Genomic DNA, 17,515 nt, shown 5'->3' on the forward strand with positions numbered 1-17,515 from the left:
AGAATGAGGGAGACGTGAGGAGAAGAGGGAAAAGCGGATGAAGAAAGGATTGAGGTGTGCACCACCTTCACACAAGGAGCGTAAACACGTACTGCAAATGTGCCAGGAAAACTAAACACAATAAACAAAAGAAATAAAGACCCAAGGAAACCATCTGTGTTTATGCTTGGGTTTCCATGTGGAAATGTGATGGACAGAGGGTCCGATCTGACAGAAGCAGACTGAGGGGAGGGCACTGTAGGCTGGCCAGTTCTTACCCTCTCAGCATTCCTTCCCCAGGCATGGGCCAGGGCCTCTCTGGGATGAGTGTCTTCCAGGGAAAGGTAGCGACCTTGCTGGGGTTTATGGCTTGTTTGGCGATAGGAGTTCTAGTTTCAGTGACCTGCTTTTGTGAAGAATTCTGGTTTCCGTGCCTCTCCCCAGAGGAGGGAGAGGGGCCGCAGACTGGAGGGCAGGTGAAGGTGTGAGAGAGACCTTGCTGTCCCAGCATCCTTCAGTGTAGAGCACTCAAGCACCAAAGGACCATATGTCGGGTTATCACCTTCTGTATCTTCTGAGCCCGAACAGTTCATGGGAACATTTTTATAATAGTCAAAAACCAGAAACAGCTGAAATCTCCATCACATGATAAATCAATAAGTAAAATGTGACACAACCATATAATGAGATATTATTCAGGAAAATAATGTAATTTTTTTTTTTTTTAGGAAAATAATGTAATTGAATATCCTCTGCTGGAATGCTTGGGAGAAGAAGTGTTCCAGCCTTTGGAGTTTTTCTGGTTTAGGAATAATTGCACAGACTTTACCAGTTGACCATCCTGAATCTGAACCTCCAAAATCAGAAATACTCCAAAATCTAGAACTTTTTTCAGCTTTTTCTAAAAGCCATTGATTTGTATTTTTTTAACGAGTGAATAGTATACAAACTATATCTCAATAAAGATGTTCTTGACCAGTTCTTAAGAGAAAATAAATTTTGTTCATTTTTGTCAGCAGCTGACCTGTAAGACTCAAGTGTCTATCAGAATTCATAACTCACTTTTTCAATATGAGTCAGTTACTAACGGCATTGGAATATCAGTTGTTCATTCTGAAGAAGAGTGATTAGGAAACCCGAAGAAGAAGGGCACTATATGGGGAGTACGTCTAGCATTTTCCACGTCACAGTAGGACATACTGCATTTTTCTGTCAGGTACATTACTGACGAAATAAACCTGCTTTCCTTGTCTAGTCCTTGGCTGCTTATGTTCCTTGAGTGAGAGTGGAAAATGGGACTTCTCCTTCAGGAATTCTTGACTGGAAGGTTTTCTCTCCAGGCTTCCAAGAGTCAGACTGCTAGGGAAAAGAGGGACTTGTCCATTAGTCCGTGAATATTGTGAAGTCATATGGACTTGCATAGGCTTGTGTTTGGGCAAAGGAAGTGAATTTTCCACCCAGTTGGTCTTATTTCATTCAGAATTCACCAACTCAGATATAATACTATATCTGGGAAAATCTTTAATGATCTTACTGACATATGCTTCTTGTATATTTTTCTGTTCCATTCAGTTCACAGCTAAGGAAGGCATGGTGGAAAAATGCTCTCTGTATGCCATTTAGGTGGTACTTTATATAAGTCCCATGTGAGTGTCTGGAATGGAAAAATAATTATGGGAATATGGGACCACTTACTTTTTGTGGTACTAGGAATTGAACCCAGGGCCTACATACTGAGCTACATCCCTAGCCCTTAAAAAAAATTTTTTTTTGAGACAGGATCTCATTAAGTCACTAAAGTTGCCCAGGCTGGGCTGGAACTGGTGATCCTTCCTGCCTTTGCTTCCCACAGTACTGGGATAACAGGCATGAGCCACCACGCCCGGCTGGGACAACTCAGGTCCTCATGACGACTTCAGCATATTTTTTGATATATCATAAATTCTTAACTAGTTCACTCTGCAAATTCGTATTCAAATACAAATACTAGAGCATATCCTAAAAAGAAATATAAATTAACTTTAGGTTGGCTGCCATTTGAGATTGCTTCCCTCATCATCACAAATAATTTGTTTGTCTCTGGTTAAAGAGACGAGAAGCTCTAACTCCGTGGAAGTTTCAGAAATAGATGATCGCTCTTTTTTTTTTAAAGTTGCCCAGGGAGGCCTGAGGGTGTAGTTCAGTGGTAGAGCATTTGTCTAGTGTACAAGAATTCAATCTGCAATATCACCATCTCCCCCCAATTTTTTTTCCAGGGAGTATATGTTTTGCAATCTCAAAGAGAATATGCTTCACTACAAAGATAAAGAATGGGAGGACCAGGGATGTAGCTCAGTGGCGCCGAGCCTGCCTGGCAAGCGCAAGGTCCTCAGTTTGATTCCTGGTATGGGGGAGCGGGGGGAGAAAAGTGAAGTCCTGTCTCTGGCTGGTCAGCCCCCTCACTCAGACAGGGTCTTTGACATCAGGAGCATGTGTCTCCTCCCCCTTCTCCATACTCTTGTCCTTACAAAAACTCTATTGCAAGCCCACATTATGCTATTGTCTTCAGAGGAGACAGATGTGGCTTCTTTTGTGATTTCTTCTCTGAGACTCTATGTTTTGTGGGACCATGGAATTCTCTGTGTGGCACAGAACTAGATTTGCTATTTCTTTAATGTTTCAGCAGTTGATTTTTTTTTTTTCTTTTTTTTTGGTATGGGGGATCGAACTCAGGTCCTTGCGCTTACAAGGCAGGCGGTGGAATCACTGAGCTAAATCGCCAGCCCTAGCAGTTGATGTTTTTTATAAATTCCTTAGATGGTTTTCATACTTTTATTTAAACCGTTTAATCTGACAGTCAAAATGAGTGGCAGGAATTAATTGTGTATCTGAGAGAGGCTGGTTAATAGAACACCCAAACTAGAGCAGACAAGGATAAATCGTTAAGGGCTCAGTGATAGAGCACTTGCCTTCTATGTGTGTGGCCCTTGGTTCAGTTCCTAGCACTGCAACAAAACAAAACCATAGGAGGAAAAGAATCATTTCCCTCTATTACTCTAAGTTCTTGCTTATCTGGGACCCCTGTAACAAAAGGTAGATTAACAAAAGAAAACCAGACATGTTTTAGCATACACATGTCATATAAACATGGGAGATACATGCAGAAAAGTGAGTAACTCCAAAAGAGGTGGCCCAGAATGCCACTTACATAGTATCTTCCACTAAAAACAGAGAGTGTGAAAGAGGCCAGTTATAGGGAGGTGACCAGGAAAAGCAAACAAGAATAAGTTTTGTTATGTGATTTAATTATTTGCCTTCTTCACTGATTAGAGTTTCTTATGATTTAGTCTTCTTTCTCTTCTGGGTACAGAGAGGAGACCCTCTTACAAATTGAGATTTCCTTTATAGATGTGAATTTCCCTTACAAAAGGGTGACCTCTGTTTTTCAGAGGTTCTCCTGTGTCAGCAGTTCCTTAAAATAATCCTTATGGCATTGAGGCATATTTTGGGGTGGATTCAGTCTTCACCTGATCTCTGAGTGACTGGTGCCAGGGAGCCAAACAAAAAAACTGCCATTGTTTCTTTACTGGACCCAAGTCCAGTACTGGATCCATCTGCTCACCACTTTAAAGCTAATACTTGGGAAAAGAGGGTTGGGAAAGAAAGTAGGTTAATCAAGGGTTGGTACCCTGAGAACATGGGAAGGAGTTTTCATTGCTTTCAGCCAAAAAAGAGCATCTTAGAGAACTCAGGTATATGAAAGGGAGATCCCGGAGCAATGGGCAGAAAGTCTGTGTGCCAAACAGGGTCTTTGTCATGTTGAGCATGTGTCTCCTTTTTTATTTTATTTATTTATTTATTTGGTACCGGGGATCAAACTCAGGACCTTGTGCTTTTGAGGCAGGCATGGTGCCACTAGCTAAATCCCTGGCCCTCTATTTTATTTATATTTTAATCTGGAGGCCTAAACATTTCAATCTACCTTGATCTGCTGGGACTAGTTCCTGTAATTTTTTAGACAAATATTATTTTTCTTAAACATCACAGCACATTACACACCTTATGTTAGTTGATGCACATAATTAAAGCATAAGCAAAGAGGGGCATTACACATTCTAATGTTATATGAAGGTCACCAGAATTCCTTAGGGGCTATTAATTGAAAGAAAGGTTATTTAGCAACATCTTAATCATTTAGGTGTGGCTTTTCTTTAGAATGCTGGGCAAAGATAGAAGTCAGAGATCCCCTGCTCCTGGGTAGGAAGGATCAACATAGTGAAAATGGCCATACTTCCAAAACTGCTATATAGATTCAATCCCAATTGAATTCCCAGCAGCATACTTCACGGACCTTGAGAAAACAATCCAAAAATTCATTTGGCACAAGAAGAGACCCAGGATAGCAAAAACAATTCTAGGTAACAGAGACATGGCAGGGGGTATCACAACCCCCAACATGAAACTATACTACAAAGCTACTGTGATGAAAACAGCATGGTACTGGCAAAGAAACAGACCTGAGGATCAATGGAACATATTAGAGTATGCTGAAACAACTCCAGACACACTCAGCCATCTCATCTTCGACAAAGGAGCCAAACACCCTCAATGGAGGAAAGATAGCCTCTTTAATAAATGATGCTGGAAAAACTGGATTTCAACTAGTCAAAGATTAAAACTAGACCTATATCTCTCACCATGCACTAAACTAAAATCAAAATGGATTAAAGATCTAAATATTAAAATAGAAATGCTGAATCGGCTGGAAGAGGTTAGGTAGAACTCTTGAAGACATTGGTGTAGGAAAAGATTTTATAAACAAAACCTCAGTTGCCAGTGAACTAGCACAATCAACAAGTGGGATCTCTTCTTATTAAAAAGCTTCTGCACAGCAAGAGAAACCACCAGCAGTGTGAACAGACAACCCACAATGTGGGAAAAAAATCTTCACCTGCTGTTTCTCAGACAAAGGTCTACTATCTCGAATCTAGAAAGAACTTAAAAAGATCAGACCTCCCAAATTTAAAGACCCAATCTAAAAATGGGTATCTGAAATGAATAGACATTTCTCAGACAAAGAAGTAGAAATAGCAAATAAACATATGAAAAAATGTTCAACATCACTGGTCATTCGAGAGATGCAAATGAAAACAACGCTGAGATTCCACCTCAGTCCAGAAAGAATGGCTGCTATCATGAAATCAACCAATAACAAATGCTGGCAGGGCTGTGGGGAAAGAGGAACCCTGCTCCACTGTTGGTGGGAGTGTAGACTGGTGCAACCACTGTGGAAATCAGTATGGAGATAGCTCAAAGAACTAGGACTGGAAGTCCCATTTGACCCAGCTATTCCCCTGCTGGGGATCTCCCCCAAAGAATTAAAAGAATCATACCACAGTGATATATGTGCTCCCATGTTCATAGCAGCACAGTTTGTAATAGGTAAAACTTGGAAGCACCCCAATTGCCCATCAACTGGAGACTGGATAAAGAAAATGTGGTTTTTAAATAAAATGGAGTGTTACTCAGCCATAAAAAATGAGAAATTAGAGACATTTATAGCTAAATGGATGCACATTGAGGCAATACTCTTAAGTGAAATAAATAGGACACACATGTGTAAATACTGAATAGTTTCTCTAGTGTGAGAAACTGAAAGTGTAAATAAGGACTAAAAGGTATAATAGGTAATGTGAAATAGGAAGAAAAGGGGTAAAAGGGAAGGGGAAGTTGGAAAGGTAGGGGAAGGAAAGAAGGGAATGGAATTAATATTAGAAAATGAAAAAATGGAAACAAAGTCTTTGTAAATAGGGAGGGATGGAGGGGTTGAAGGGAGGGCAGGAGAAGGGGGGAAAGTAAGAACCAAGAGAGATTCTGTAAAGGTGCAAATTTCCAATGAATGTACCAATAAAATAAAATTAAAAAAAAACCAGAAGCCAGAGGACAGCTCACAAAAGGGCAGCCACAGTTACAGTTTGGATGTCATGGATTCGGTCACTGGAGGAGTCAGTTTGATGAGAGCAGGGTGCAGATGACTCATTCATCCACATCCCCCACTCTGTCCTGAGCCTGTCAACCCTGTCATCCTGTAGAGCCTCTGAATTCAGTCTTGAATACTGCAGTACGCTGAGCAACTCCCCCTAATAGGTATTTGTCTAAACATGGAGGAAAAGTTGGTAGTGGTCTCATTTCTCTTTGTTTTCTCTCTCCCATGTCCTGCATCTTTACCAGGCCAAAGTAGAAGAAAAGATCCAGGAAATCTTCAATTCTTACAAGTTCAACCACCTTGTACCGAGGTAAGCTGTGGGTAGGACTGTGGAGGGCCTGGGAGGGCCCCTCCCATGTGGGAACCGTTGTCTTTCCACGGGGAGCATCTGCTGCAGACCCGTGTTTCCTGACCTTGTGGCTGCTTGGATGTGCATGTGACCCCGGCTCCTGCCTCTGTGTACTGTGGGAGGAGACACTCCTCGGGGACTGAGCTGCCAGCTGTTCAGTGGGGACGGCTCTCAAGGCCTGACCTCTGAGGTTTGAAGATAGGGAGAGGAATTCAGGTTTTTAATTAATTGTGACTTGCTGCTTTGGTGTTCACATGATTATTCTCTTTTTCCCTTTTTAATTGTTGCATTTTAAAGCAGATAGACTCCGGAGGGTAGCCATGGATCGATTCCTTTAATATTAGTAAACTTTTATTATTCTGCAGTGCTGGGAATGGAACCCAGGGCTTTACTCGGGGTAGGTAAGTGTTCTACCACTGAGCTACACCCCTAGCCCTAAATTTTTTGACTGGAAAACTGAGAAATTTGAGTTTCTTCCAGCCTTGTCCTTGGTAATTGTGCCACAGATCTCAAAGATAGAATTCCAGATAAGAATGCAGTGCTTTTTGGAGCTTGGCAAATTGAAGTCTTCATGTTCTGTAGGGTCAGAAATTCTAAAAAGGGAATTAAAAGAAGAAAAAAATTTTTTGTGTTTTTGGAGCTGGGGACTGAACCCTGGGCCATGCTGGGCAAATGCTCAACCACTGAGCTACATCTTCAGCTCCAGGAGAAATATTTTACTTGAACATTTACTTTTCCTTTTCCCCAGTATTTTGTCATGTATCACACTAGAATTTCATACAGTTATTTCATCCCTTAGTAATTATTTCTTCTCAGTTGAAATATTTCTCTGAAACCATCCTGCGTTGTATGTCCAGCCATCAGAATTGATCAGTAGCCCAGAACCATGTTTGGTCATCATTTTATCCTAATGATGAAACACTTCTCTTTGACAGTTTCCAAAGTGTGGTGAGGTGCTGGCTCATTCACCACAGCCAGGGAGCTGTAGGGTCTCCAGTTCATCCTCACCTTCTTCATCGGACTCCCGACTTCTGGAGACCATCTGAGTCTGGCCGCTCTGCTCATGGAACATTACACATGGCTCCAGTCTTGTTCCCTTTGTGCCTTTTTTGGCCATCATTCTATTTTGCCGCTATTTCCTTAAATGTTTTGTTTTGCCTTGCTAATTAGTCACTGCTGAAAACAAGTGGAAAAGGCAAGTGCATGTAGGGAAAGACAGATGGGAAGGTTTACTTTATCTTCCTTCCCTGGGAAAGGCAAGGAGGTAAGCATCGACTGACTAAAGGAGTTTTTCGCCAGCCTTCTAGACTAAACCTCTGGCTTAACCCCAAACTCAGACTCTGGAAGATAAATTATACCTCTGGTCATGAGCCGCAGCTGGAGATTAGCAAATGATGCCATTGATTTCAACAGCTGGAGGGAGTGAGCACTCTTAGGTGTAATGGCACCCCTGTCCCCCACTGCTGAGCATAAGCTGTGTGTGCACAGCTTCACCAGTACTGGTGAGACTTGTCGAGGGAGAGAGTGTGATTGTTTTCAGGGGGCTTTGTTGTTAACAGCTGTGTCCCCAGACAACTCACCTGAGGGGCTCTGAGTCACTGTCGCCTGCTGGGGCCTCTGTGGACCCATAACCTCTGCGCTTCCCACAAGATGGACCTTTGACTGTTTGGCAATTTCTTTTTCACTCACCATCAGAATAGAGCCCTCTGACTCCTTCACTCAAACTGAGAGACAGACTGAGAGGCTGCAGTCTGGGGGAGGAAGTTGTTTTGGGCAGAGGGGACGATAAAGGAGACCCTGAGTCATAGGTCTGGTGTCAGGTGTGGGTGGAAGACAAAAGTGTTCCTTTTGGGCATGCATCCTTGTGGAAGTAAAACACAACTCGATTTGCTTCAGGAAAAGACAGTTTGCCATTTTATCTTTGATGCCTATGAAAATTAGTCTTTTAAAGATGCTAATTAATATTAAGCAGGTCTGTGGCACATGCCTGTAATCTCAGCACCCTGGGAAGCTGAGATAGGAGGATTGCAGGTTCAAGCCCAGCCTAGGCCATTCAGCAGCTTAGACCCTGTCTCAAAAGAAAAAAGAGACAGAAAAAGCTGCCAGGTCTGTGGAGGCTGCGCCAGCTTACCCGACCCGGGCCAGCGCTGGCGCTTGAGCCTCAGGGGCGGGGTGATGGCAGCCTCGAACCAGGAGGCGAGACTGGCAGTGGCCAGTCTCCACCTGCCGGTGAATCCCAACACCGGAGTGCGGGTCGCCCAGTGCGAGCGTGAAGACCCTTTAGTGGCCCTGGCGGTGACAGTGGCCGCCTCGAAGGAAGAGGATGAGAAGAAGGTGTCACGGCCTGCGTGGGTGTCGGCTGATTCGAGCACCAACTTTTGTGTGCTGGAAAGAAGTATAAACTGTGGCGACATTGTGAGCTTTTCTGATGTGTGCCACTCTAATGAAGAGTAGTATTTCAAGAAACTAGAAGAGCTGAAGGCGGCTCACATAGAAACTATGGCAAAATTAGAGAAAATGCACTAGAATAAATTAAATTTAAAGGCAGTTCAGCCAGTAACCGTCAGGGAAGATGTTCCTAGCAACTCTTCCAGAAAGAGTGAAAAGGAAAGGATGAGAGAACACCGACAAGAACTAGAAGAAGGAGAAGAAAAGCTAAAAATGAGGCCACTACTATTTGAAAGAGTTTCTCAGAAAAATGTGAGAATGGCAGCAGAAAAGCATTATTCTAACAAACTAAAAGCACTAGGAATATCTGATGAGTTTGTTTCAAAGAAAGGCAAAAGTGGAAAAGTATTTGAGTACTTCAGCAATCAAGAGATGAAAAGTTTCACTGAAGGTAAAGCTTTAGTGAAGAAGAAAAAGGAGAAAGAGAGCGAATGGGGAAGAAAATTGTTTTATTGATAGCAACAGTCAAGACTTGCAAGGATAAAGATGAAGATGATGCAGAGAGTAGAGAAGTATCTGCTGAAGAGTAGAACTGCATCAGCAGGGCCCCTCTCTGTGCCCTGGCTGCTGCATGCACCAGCTGCACCTGGGACGTGAGGACGTCTGTGGGGACGCCTCCCGTGTGTGCAGTGCTGGTGAACAAAGACATTACAGCGAAGAAGGCTGAATCCAGATGATGGTGATTTGATCAGTTAGAGTAAGGTTTTTCCTGTTTTTTTAAAAAATTGCAACATATGGTCTGTTTGCTCCTATGAGCTTGTATTTTTTTTTGGGTACCAAGAATCGAACTTGGGTCCTTGTGATTGCGCGGTGGGCAGCGAGACCACTGAGCTAAATCCCTGGGCCTAATCTTGTATTTTTAAAGTGTTTGAAAAAAATCGTTTGAGACTCACAGCTATCACAAACTGATTAGTTAAAAAATAAGTATTATATTTGGTGGGGAAATAAGTATTATGTTTGGTGGCTTAGAATTAACTTTTTTTTTTCTTTTTTTGGTACCGGGGATTGAACTCGGGTCCTTGCACTTGCAAGACAGGCAGCAGAACCACTGAGCTAAATCCCCAGCCCCTGGTGGCTTAGAATTGAGAAGCGAAGGACCGGGGATTTGGCTCAGTGGTTCTGCCTCCTGCCTCACTAGCCCAGGGTCCCAAGTTTGATCCCTGGTACCAAAAAAAAGAATTGAGAAGCGAGCCAGGCATGGTGGAGCAGGCCTGTAATCTCAGCACTTGAAAGTCTGAGGCCTGAGGATTGCTGCGAGTTCAAGGCCAGCCTGAATTTCATAACTACCTAGCAAGATCCTGCTTCAATCCCCTCCCCCCAAAAACCCAAACACATGAAAAAAAGAATTGAGAGAGAAGTATTTGGCCTTTGGTGATTTATTTAAAAATACAATATTTCTGGTGCTGGGGATTTGGCTCAGTGGTTCTGCTGCCTGCCGTGCAGACTCAAGGTCCCGACTTTGATCCCCAGTACCAAACAAAACAACAAAACAATATTTCTAGAAAACATTAATCAATAAAGATTTTAAATTACAAAAAAAAAAAAAAAAGAGAGAGAGAAAGGGAAAAGGAAAGGGAAAAAAGAGGGGAGAGTCAAGTCCTGGGAATGTAGCTCTGTGTGAAGCCCTGGGTTCAATCCCCAGTACCAAATAAATAAGTTAGAGATACTGTGTATTTTGGCTGAATAGCTGTGTACATAAATCAGCATATTAATATAAAGCTGAAGCCAAATATCACCATCATAGAATGAACTTCTAGGATATAAGAATAAATCTGGGCACTGGGGCTCAGTGGTACAATGCTTGCATAGCAAGGACAAAGTCCTGGGTTTGATTCCCTACGCTGCAAACAAACAAAAAAGAATACACCTGAAAATATATCAGAATTTTAAATTATTATCACAGATTTAATGTTTAATGCTTTAGTAGTCAGAATTTAAAAGCCTGACAGTATAATGCAGGAACAAACCTCCACTGTTGGCTGAAGTGCATGTTCGCACATGAGCGATGGATCTGGATGACATGGCCTGTCTGTGTGCTGAAGTCATTGGTGCTGATCAGAGGGGACAGAATCACACACAGGGCCAGGAGCCCTGACCACACACAGGTCTAGCATGGTACAGTGATGCTGAAGCAGGCATCCAATTCAGCGTCCAGAGTCAAATCTGATTAGCAGATTTGGCTGAAATTTGAGGCTGGAGCTGCATGCTCTGCAATTAATCCCCTTCCCTGGAATGATTTTCCTTTCTCCATGGCTGTGAAATATATTTACTATAACCTATCCTGGAGCGAGGGAGTCAGTCCCAAGGAGTTTTTGGTTTTGTTTTTGTATCTTTGGTGCTGAGGATCCAACCCAGGGCCTTGTGCATGCTAAGTGAGCAGTCTACCACTGAACTGCACTCCCAACACTACAGCGCTCCCCCCCGCCCAGTACCAGGCATCAAACTCAGGACCTTGCATTTGCAAGGCAGGCGCAGTGCCACTGAGCTAAGTCCCCAGCCCCACTACAGAGCTTTTTGAGCATACTTTCTTTTTCCCCCGATTTTTGCGACAAGGTCTCACTGTATAGTCCAGGCTAACCTTGAACTCACTATGTAGCCCAGGCTGGTCTTGAACTCGAAGTGATCCTCCTGCTTCAGCCTCCCAAGTGCTGGGATTACAACATGCATGCCAGGATTACAGCCATGCCTGGCTATGGAGGTTTTTTTAATAATACTTTTAATAGCTTTGTCAGCATCTGCATAATAGGATGTTTGTCACACATCCTATGAAAGTTAATTTTTATTATGGGTATTCTTGTTGTACACTCTTATGAGTTTACCTTTTTCCATTTGTCATTAGCTTTAAATCTTAAATGTATAAACCACATACACACACATACATATGTGCGCTCCTTCACACTCACATATAGTTTTAAATTGTTTTCTTTTGGGCAGAAATGATCTGGTGCTTCTTGGAAGTGAGAAATGCAATGTCCCCGAACTGAAAGCACCCTGGGAGTTAAGTGTGTTCCAGTTAAATCTCGCAAAGTGCTTCTTGCGCAGGCACCTGCTTGGCCTCTGTGTCTTCTGCTGGTCCTATGTACAGTGCTACTTTAGAATCTTCCAAATTCTGATCAGTTAGGAAGTGCATTCCTTCATGTTCTCTCCAAAGTCCTTACAAACAAACCACCTCCCCTGGGTGGTTTATTATGTGTCTGGTGCTTACTTTTTGAGTGAGGCCCTTGGCTTTAGTGGGTTAGAAAGTTCCCGGGAGCTAGCAATGGACAGAATTCCCTGCCCTGTCATCTGTTATAGCCAACTGATGGTGCTGGGTTGGAGGAAAAGTATTTTCTTTCATGCCACTCTGCTGTGCTCCCTCGAAATCTTTCCTTTTTGCTTATTCTGCAGTAAGATCTGGAGGGTCTCCAGAGGCCCAGGTGCTCTGCTGGGCCTGGGCAGCAGACATGGGCAAGGCCGCCCCTGCAGGGGGAGGTGGTACTAACCAGATGAGCACAAATACAACCAACAAGAGAGGGTCGCAGGGAGGATCCACCAGAGACTGGGAGTCGGGGACCACCTCTCAAGGAAAGTGACATTTAACTGAGACCCACAGGGTGGGGAGGGTTGCTAATTTAAGGGGTGGTCAGTGTGTTCCAGACTGAGGGGCAGAGTGTGGGGACAGAGCTCGAGAAAGGCCATGTTAATGGAGGTGTCAGTGAGGGCTTGAAATGAGGGGGGAGGGAAGAGGGTGAGGGCCATTGTGAAGGGTCCAGGTAGAGAGGCAGTGACATCACCACCTAGCACATGCGGCTCTGTGTGCCTTCCAGTGTCCTTGATGTAGTTGCCTATTTGATCATCCCTCTGAGTGTCCCAATTTTCCATCCCCTCCATACAGTCACACAGGTCCCCTCTTCATCCACTCATGCTCTCCTTGTATACACACACACCCACACACACACACACACCCACACACACACCCACCACAGAGCCTGCCTTGTTCTGTTCCACCTAATTGGTTTTGAGACTGAATTGTTCAGGGAAAGGGTGAAGAGTTCTCACTTTAATTTCCTACACAGAAAAGATGTTTGGATTCAGGCGAACTGAAAATAAGGCAATGGTAAGGGTATTGGTCAGCTGGGGCTACCATAACAAAGACGGAGTGTTCAGAAACCGGCAAACTTATTTTCTTACAGTTCTGGATGCTGGAAATCCACCCCAAGGATTGGATTCTCTTAGGCCTGTCCCTGGGGCCCACAGACGACTGCCTTCCTGCTGTGTCTTCACATGGCCTCCTCCCCCCTTATCTGCTGTCGTCTCCTCTTATAAGAACACTGGTCTTTTGGGGCTAGAGCCCCACCCTTATGTCCTCATTTGACATTAAATACCTCTTCAAACTGGGCTGGATGGTGCATGCCTGCACTCTGGAGGCTGAGGCAGGATCACCACAAGTTCAAGGCCAGACTGAGTTCAAGGCCAGCCTGAATGACAGAGAGGCTGCATCTCAAAAATACTAAAAACAAAAAACCCTCTTTAAGGACCCAAATCATGTTGAGTGTTAAAGTTGCAACATAAGATTTGGGGGGAAAAATTCAGCCTGTAACTGTAAGGTTCTTACTGTTTCTGCCTGGCCAATAGATATATCCTTTCAATTAAAAAAAAAAATGTACGTGTGTGCATGTAAGCACACACGCGTGCATGCGTGTGTGTGTGTGTGAGAGAGAGAGAGAGACAGAGACAGAGACACAGACACAGAGAGAGATTAAATGAATGACAATGAGAGAAGTTTCCACTGAGGGAACAGTCACTAGAAGGAATTTCTGTACCCCCAGTTGTGGTTGAAGTTTACCTTCAAATGACTTCAGCTGGAGCGGCTGCTGCTCAGCCTGGCCAGCACATGTGCTGAGCTACTTCAGTACTTGTTTACCTCCCGCTGTGCCCTCCCTCCTTAACCCTCCTGTTCTTCCTATCTTTTTTTCCTTTGTTTTTGAGACATGGTCTCACTATTTTGTTCAGGCTGGCCTTGACCTCACTATGTATGTAGCCTAGTTTGGCTTCAAACTTGCAGGGATCCTCCTGCCTCAGCCACCTGAGTGCTGGGATTATAGGAGTGCACCACCACGCCCTGTTCTGCTCTTCCTGTCTTGCCAGTCCTTCCCACCACATCCCTTTCATTGGTTCTGCTAAAAAGTGCCAGGAAAGTTATTGATGAAAAGCTCACCAAAGAGGGCCTGCTGATGGCTTTGCCAAAGGTTTAGACTATGTAGCCATCCTTAGACTACATAGCTTCCACCATGCCATCCCCAGTTGCCTTCTAGTCCTTTTATTCATGTCATGTAGATTCCCTACAGCAGTCACCACTGAGGTCTCCTGTGATCTTGGCTCCTCTCATTCCTGAGACAATGGACACAGTCTCACATGACTTTCCTGTCTCCTTTTCCCACCTCAAAGTCCTAGGTTTGGCTGGCTTCCTACTTACCCACCGTTTCTGTCTCAGGATGTGACATTCTTTCTATTGCCAGATTCACATCTCCTGCTACCTACAATACTTTGGTAACTCCTTCAAAAAGTTATTTGCCTGTGTTTTTTGAAAGATACTTTCAGTGAGATAATTCATATATTCAGTCACTTAAAGCATATGATTCATTGGTGGGGTTTTTGTGGCAATTTATGACGATTCATTGGTTTTTAATGTAATCAGAATGGTGCAACCATCATCACAGTTAAAAGTCAGAACATTTTCCTCAATCCCAAAAGAAAAGCTGTACCCTTTAACCCCACTTCCCTCCCTGTCCACCAGCTCCTGCATCTCCCCCCACCCTAGGAACCTACACTAATGTACTTTCTGTCTCTAAGGATTTTCCATTATGGACATTTGGTGTACGCAGAATTATACATACTTCATGACTGGCATCTTTTGCTTAGCATGTTTTCAAGCCTCCTCCATGCTGTAGCTCACTGACTCCCAGTTGCTCTTAGATGTAAAGCCAAGCTGCTCAATGCACTTACAAGTCCTGCATGATCTACCACCTTTGTACCTCTCCAGGCGGGCTTCTCTCTGCTCACTCCCTTGTACTTTTTGCTCCAGCTTCTGGACTAAATGGACTTGCATATGCCATGGTTTCCCCCATTTTGCCTGGCTAACTTGTGTCCTCTGGCCTTAGCCTCAGTCCCGTTCTCTTTGGGAAGATTGCTGTGACCCACCATGCCTTCCTGCAGGCTGGAACAGCCCACTACCCTTCCACAGCGTTTATTGGACGGAGTCTGCTTGCCATGTACTTGCGTGTATCCACGGCTGGGCTGTGGCTCTGTGGAGCAGTCAGCCTGGCCCAGCGCCACCCCTCCACCTGCTCGGAATGGGTGCTTACGGAAGCCTGGCCACTGGCTGGCCCTTTGAAAGAGGAAGTGAGTCTGGCTTCTCCTGTCCTTTACAATGTGCTGGCTCCACTGACACTCTCAAGGTTGCCAGCCACTGTCTTGTTTCTCCTCAGTCTAGCAATAGCATCCACCACAGTTAAATGCCTCCACAAAATCTGTGTTCCCTGATTGCCTGTGGCATGACACTGCTTTGTCTTCCCCTGTTACTGCATTGGCTTCTTGTCTTCCTCCAAGTCCTTAAAGACAGGTCTTCTGACAGTTCTGTATTCAGTCTTTCCTGTCTGTTCTCTTATCTTCTGCAGCTCTCACATCACCTGTGTGCAGATAAACATCCCCAGTCTGCACATTATCTTAGCCCATTTTCTGTTGTTATCACAAAATGCTGAGATGGGGAAATTTACAAAGTAAAGAGGTTTACTATGACTTCTGGTTCTGGAGGCTGGGAAGCTCAAGAGCATGGTGGCTGCACCTACTTCACTTCCAGTGAGGGCCCCATGCTGCTTTACCTCAGGGTGAAAAGCAGAAGGGCAGGCAGCACCTGGGGAAGAGACAAACAGGGGCAGCCTCACTTTGTAACAACTCGCTCCCTGGAGAACAAAACAAACCCACAACAGTGAGAAAGGCATTAAACCCTTGTAACAATCTATGCAGTCACGGCTCACAGAGCCCACTGCCTCTCAACACCATATGCTGAGAATCAAACCCCTGTGTGGCTGTTGGAGGGGACAGACCATGTCCAACACAGCACGTGTGTTTCCGGCTGCCCTCAGTATCTTGATCCACACGTCCAGCAGTGAGTTCATTAAGGGTGCCCAGGCTAGTTTGGGCCTCAGCACTTGCCCCTGGTCGCTCTGTGTAGCTTTGTACTCACCAAAGTGCTTCCCCTTAGCTTGGTTTGTAAACACTCACTAGGGCCTGCTAGCAGATTCTTTTTCCGAAGCACAGCTCTGGTCATTTTTCTCTTGGCTCAAAAGCCTTCTGGGCTTCCCTTTGCCTACTAAACTGAGTAGGAATTCCTCAGCTTGCCTCCCAGGCCCCTGTAGAAAGGGCCTCAGCTACCTTTGCTGCAGTTTCTCTCTCAGTTCTTTTTGAGGCCAGGTAGCCCTCCCTCTGTCACTCGCCTTGTATGCTTGATGCCTGTGCTGCATACTACATTAGCCATCAACTATCTGCAGCCTAGGCTGTAAGTAAAATTAAAATTTTCTCCTCTGCCAGGGCCACCCACTTCAAATTCTGCCTCTTCCACACAAATTTTGCCCATCATTCTGTTTTTAACAAGATTCCTCCTCTTTGAACCTCAGTAGTATGTTATGTTTTACCTTTCTGAAACCTGCCTATTTTCTCCCTTGTTTTTCAGCTGTTTATATATGTATCTCTTTTCCATTACTGAATTGGGAGACTCAGATGGAGATTGCATTAATGGCCTCGTTTCGAGCACAGGACAGTGGGAATGCTATAAATAATTCTTGAGTTGCCTACCTAGAACGAGGAATGGTTCTCTTCCCTTTCATCTCTGTAGTCAACAAGCACAGTGGATGTCTGGACGCTCTTGCCCTTTTTCTTCCTTCCATAACCACACAGGCCCATTTTGCTATACCAAGCAAGAAGTGGCGCCTCTGTCTGCCTGTGCAGGTGGCCAGGGGCGGCACATTCCATCTCAGAGCCAGTACTGCTGACCTCAGTGCCCAGGACGTGGCTGGCTGCAGAAGACAAACACCATCCTCTGGCCAGGGCTGTGGGTCAGCACATGGGAGGTGGAATTTCGAGAGGGAATAATAGATGAATAACTGAGGGGAAGGCAGCTAACAAGTATAGATCTCAGAGGAACGATTCCAGAGGAAAAGACTGAAAGGACAACGGCTAACTGAGTGCTTACGGATGGAGAGGCACAAGGGTATCTGTCTCAGTTGCATGCCGGCGGAACTTCCTGGGGGACTATCACGCACCTGGCAGTGTGTGCTCATTGCAGTGTCTCAGCACAGTATTCACTCACTTCAGAAATGTGTGTGTGTGCACACATGTGTATATGTGTGTGTGTGTATGTGTGCCTATGTGAAGAAAAACCATGAGCTACCACGACAGGCTTATAGGCTCTTTGTCTTTCCAGGCTTATTTTGCAGAGGGAGAAGCACTTCCATTATCTGAAAAGAGGCCTTCGACAACTGACTGATGCCTACGAGGTAAATACGTTGCCCAGAAATTCTTTCTGTCAAGTTCTTTACCAAGTCTTCCTTTTTTGTTTTTCCCCCATTTGAATGGAAAATGCTTTGGGGCCTGACTTGTTGCAGATTCACACATACCATGTGGCTCTGACAGGAACCAGGACACTGTCACCAGCCTGGACGCCACTTCTGACAGGAGCAGAGCCAGGCCACTCCAGTCTCATCTTCTCCTAGAACTGGTGGGGCACTCCGATGGAG

The 17,515-nt window shown here is 44.6% G+C and overlaps 1 protein-coding gene across 2 annotated transcripts in view; it reads left to right on the forward strand.

Annotated features, from left to right (window-relative positions):
• The window catches only part of Fntb (farnesyltransferase, CAAX box, subunit beta), an 86,609-nt gene that overhangs the window by 16,545 nt on the left and 52,549 nt on the right, over nt 1-17,515 (forward strand). For both annotated transcript variants that reach the window (XM_004837401.3, XM_004837403.3), the window contains exons 2-3: nt 6,190-6,254; nt 17,203-17,275. In XM_004837401.3, coding sequence (XP_004837458.2) covers nt 6,190-6,254; nt 17,203-17,275 — 138 coding nt within the window. The remainder of the gene's footprint in view (nt 1-6,189; nt 6,255-17,202; nt 17,276-17,515) is intronic.

This window comes from Heterocephalus glaber, unplaced genomic scaffold (genome assembly GCF_053883595.1).
Source record: "Heterocephalus glaber isolate CG9 unplaced genomic scaffold, H.glaber_assembly_v1.0 deba00001608, whole genome shotgun sequence".
Lineage (NCBI taxonomy): Eukaryota > Metazoa > Chordata > Mammalia > Rodentia > Bathyergidae > Heterocephalus > Heterocephalus glaber.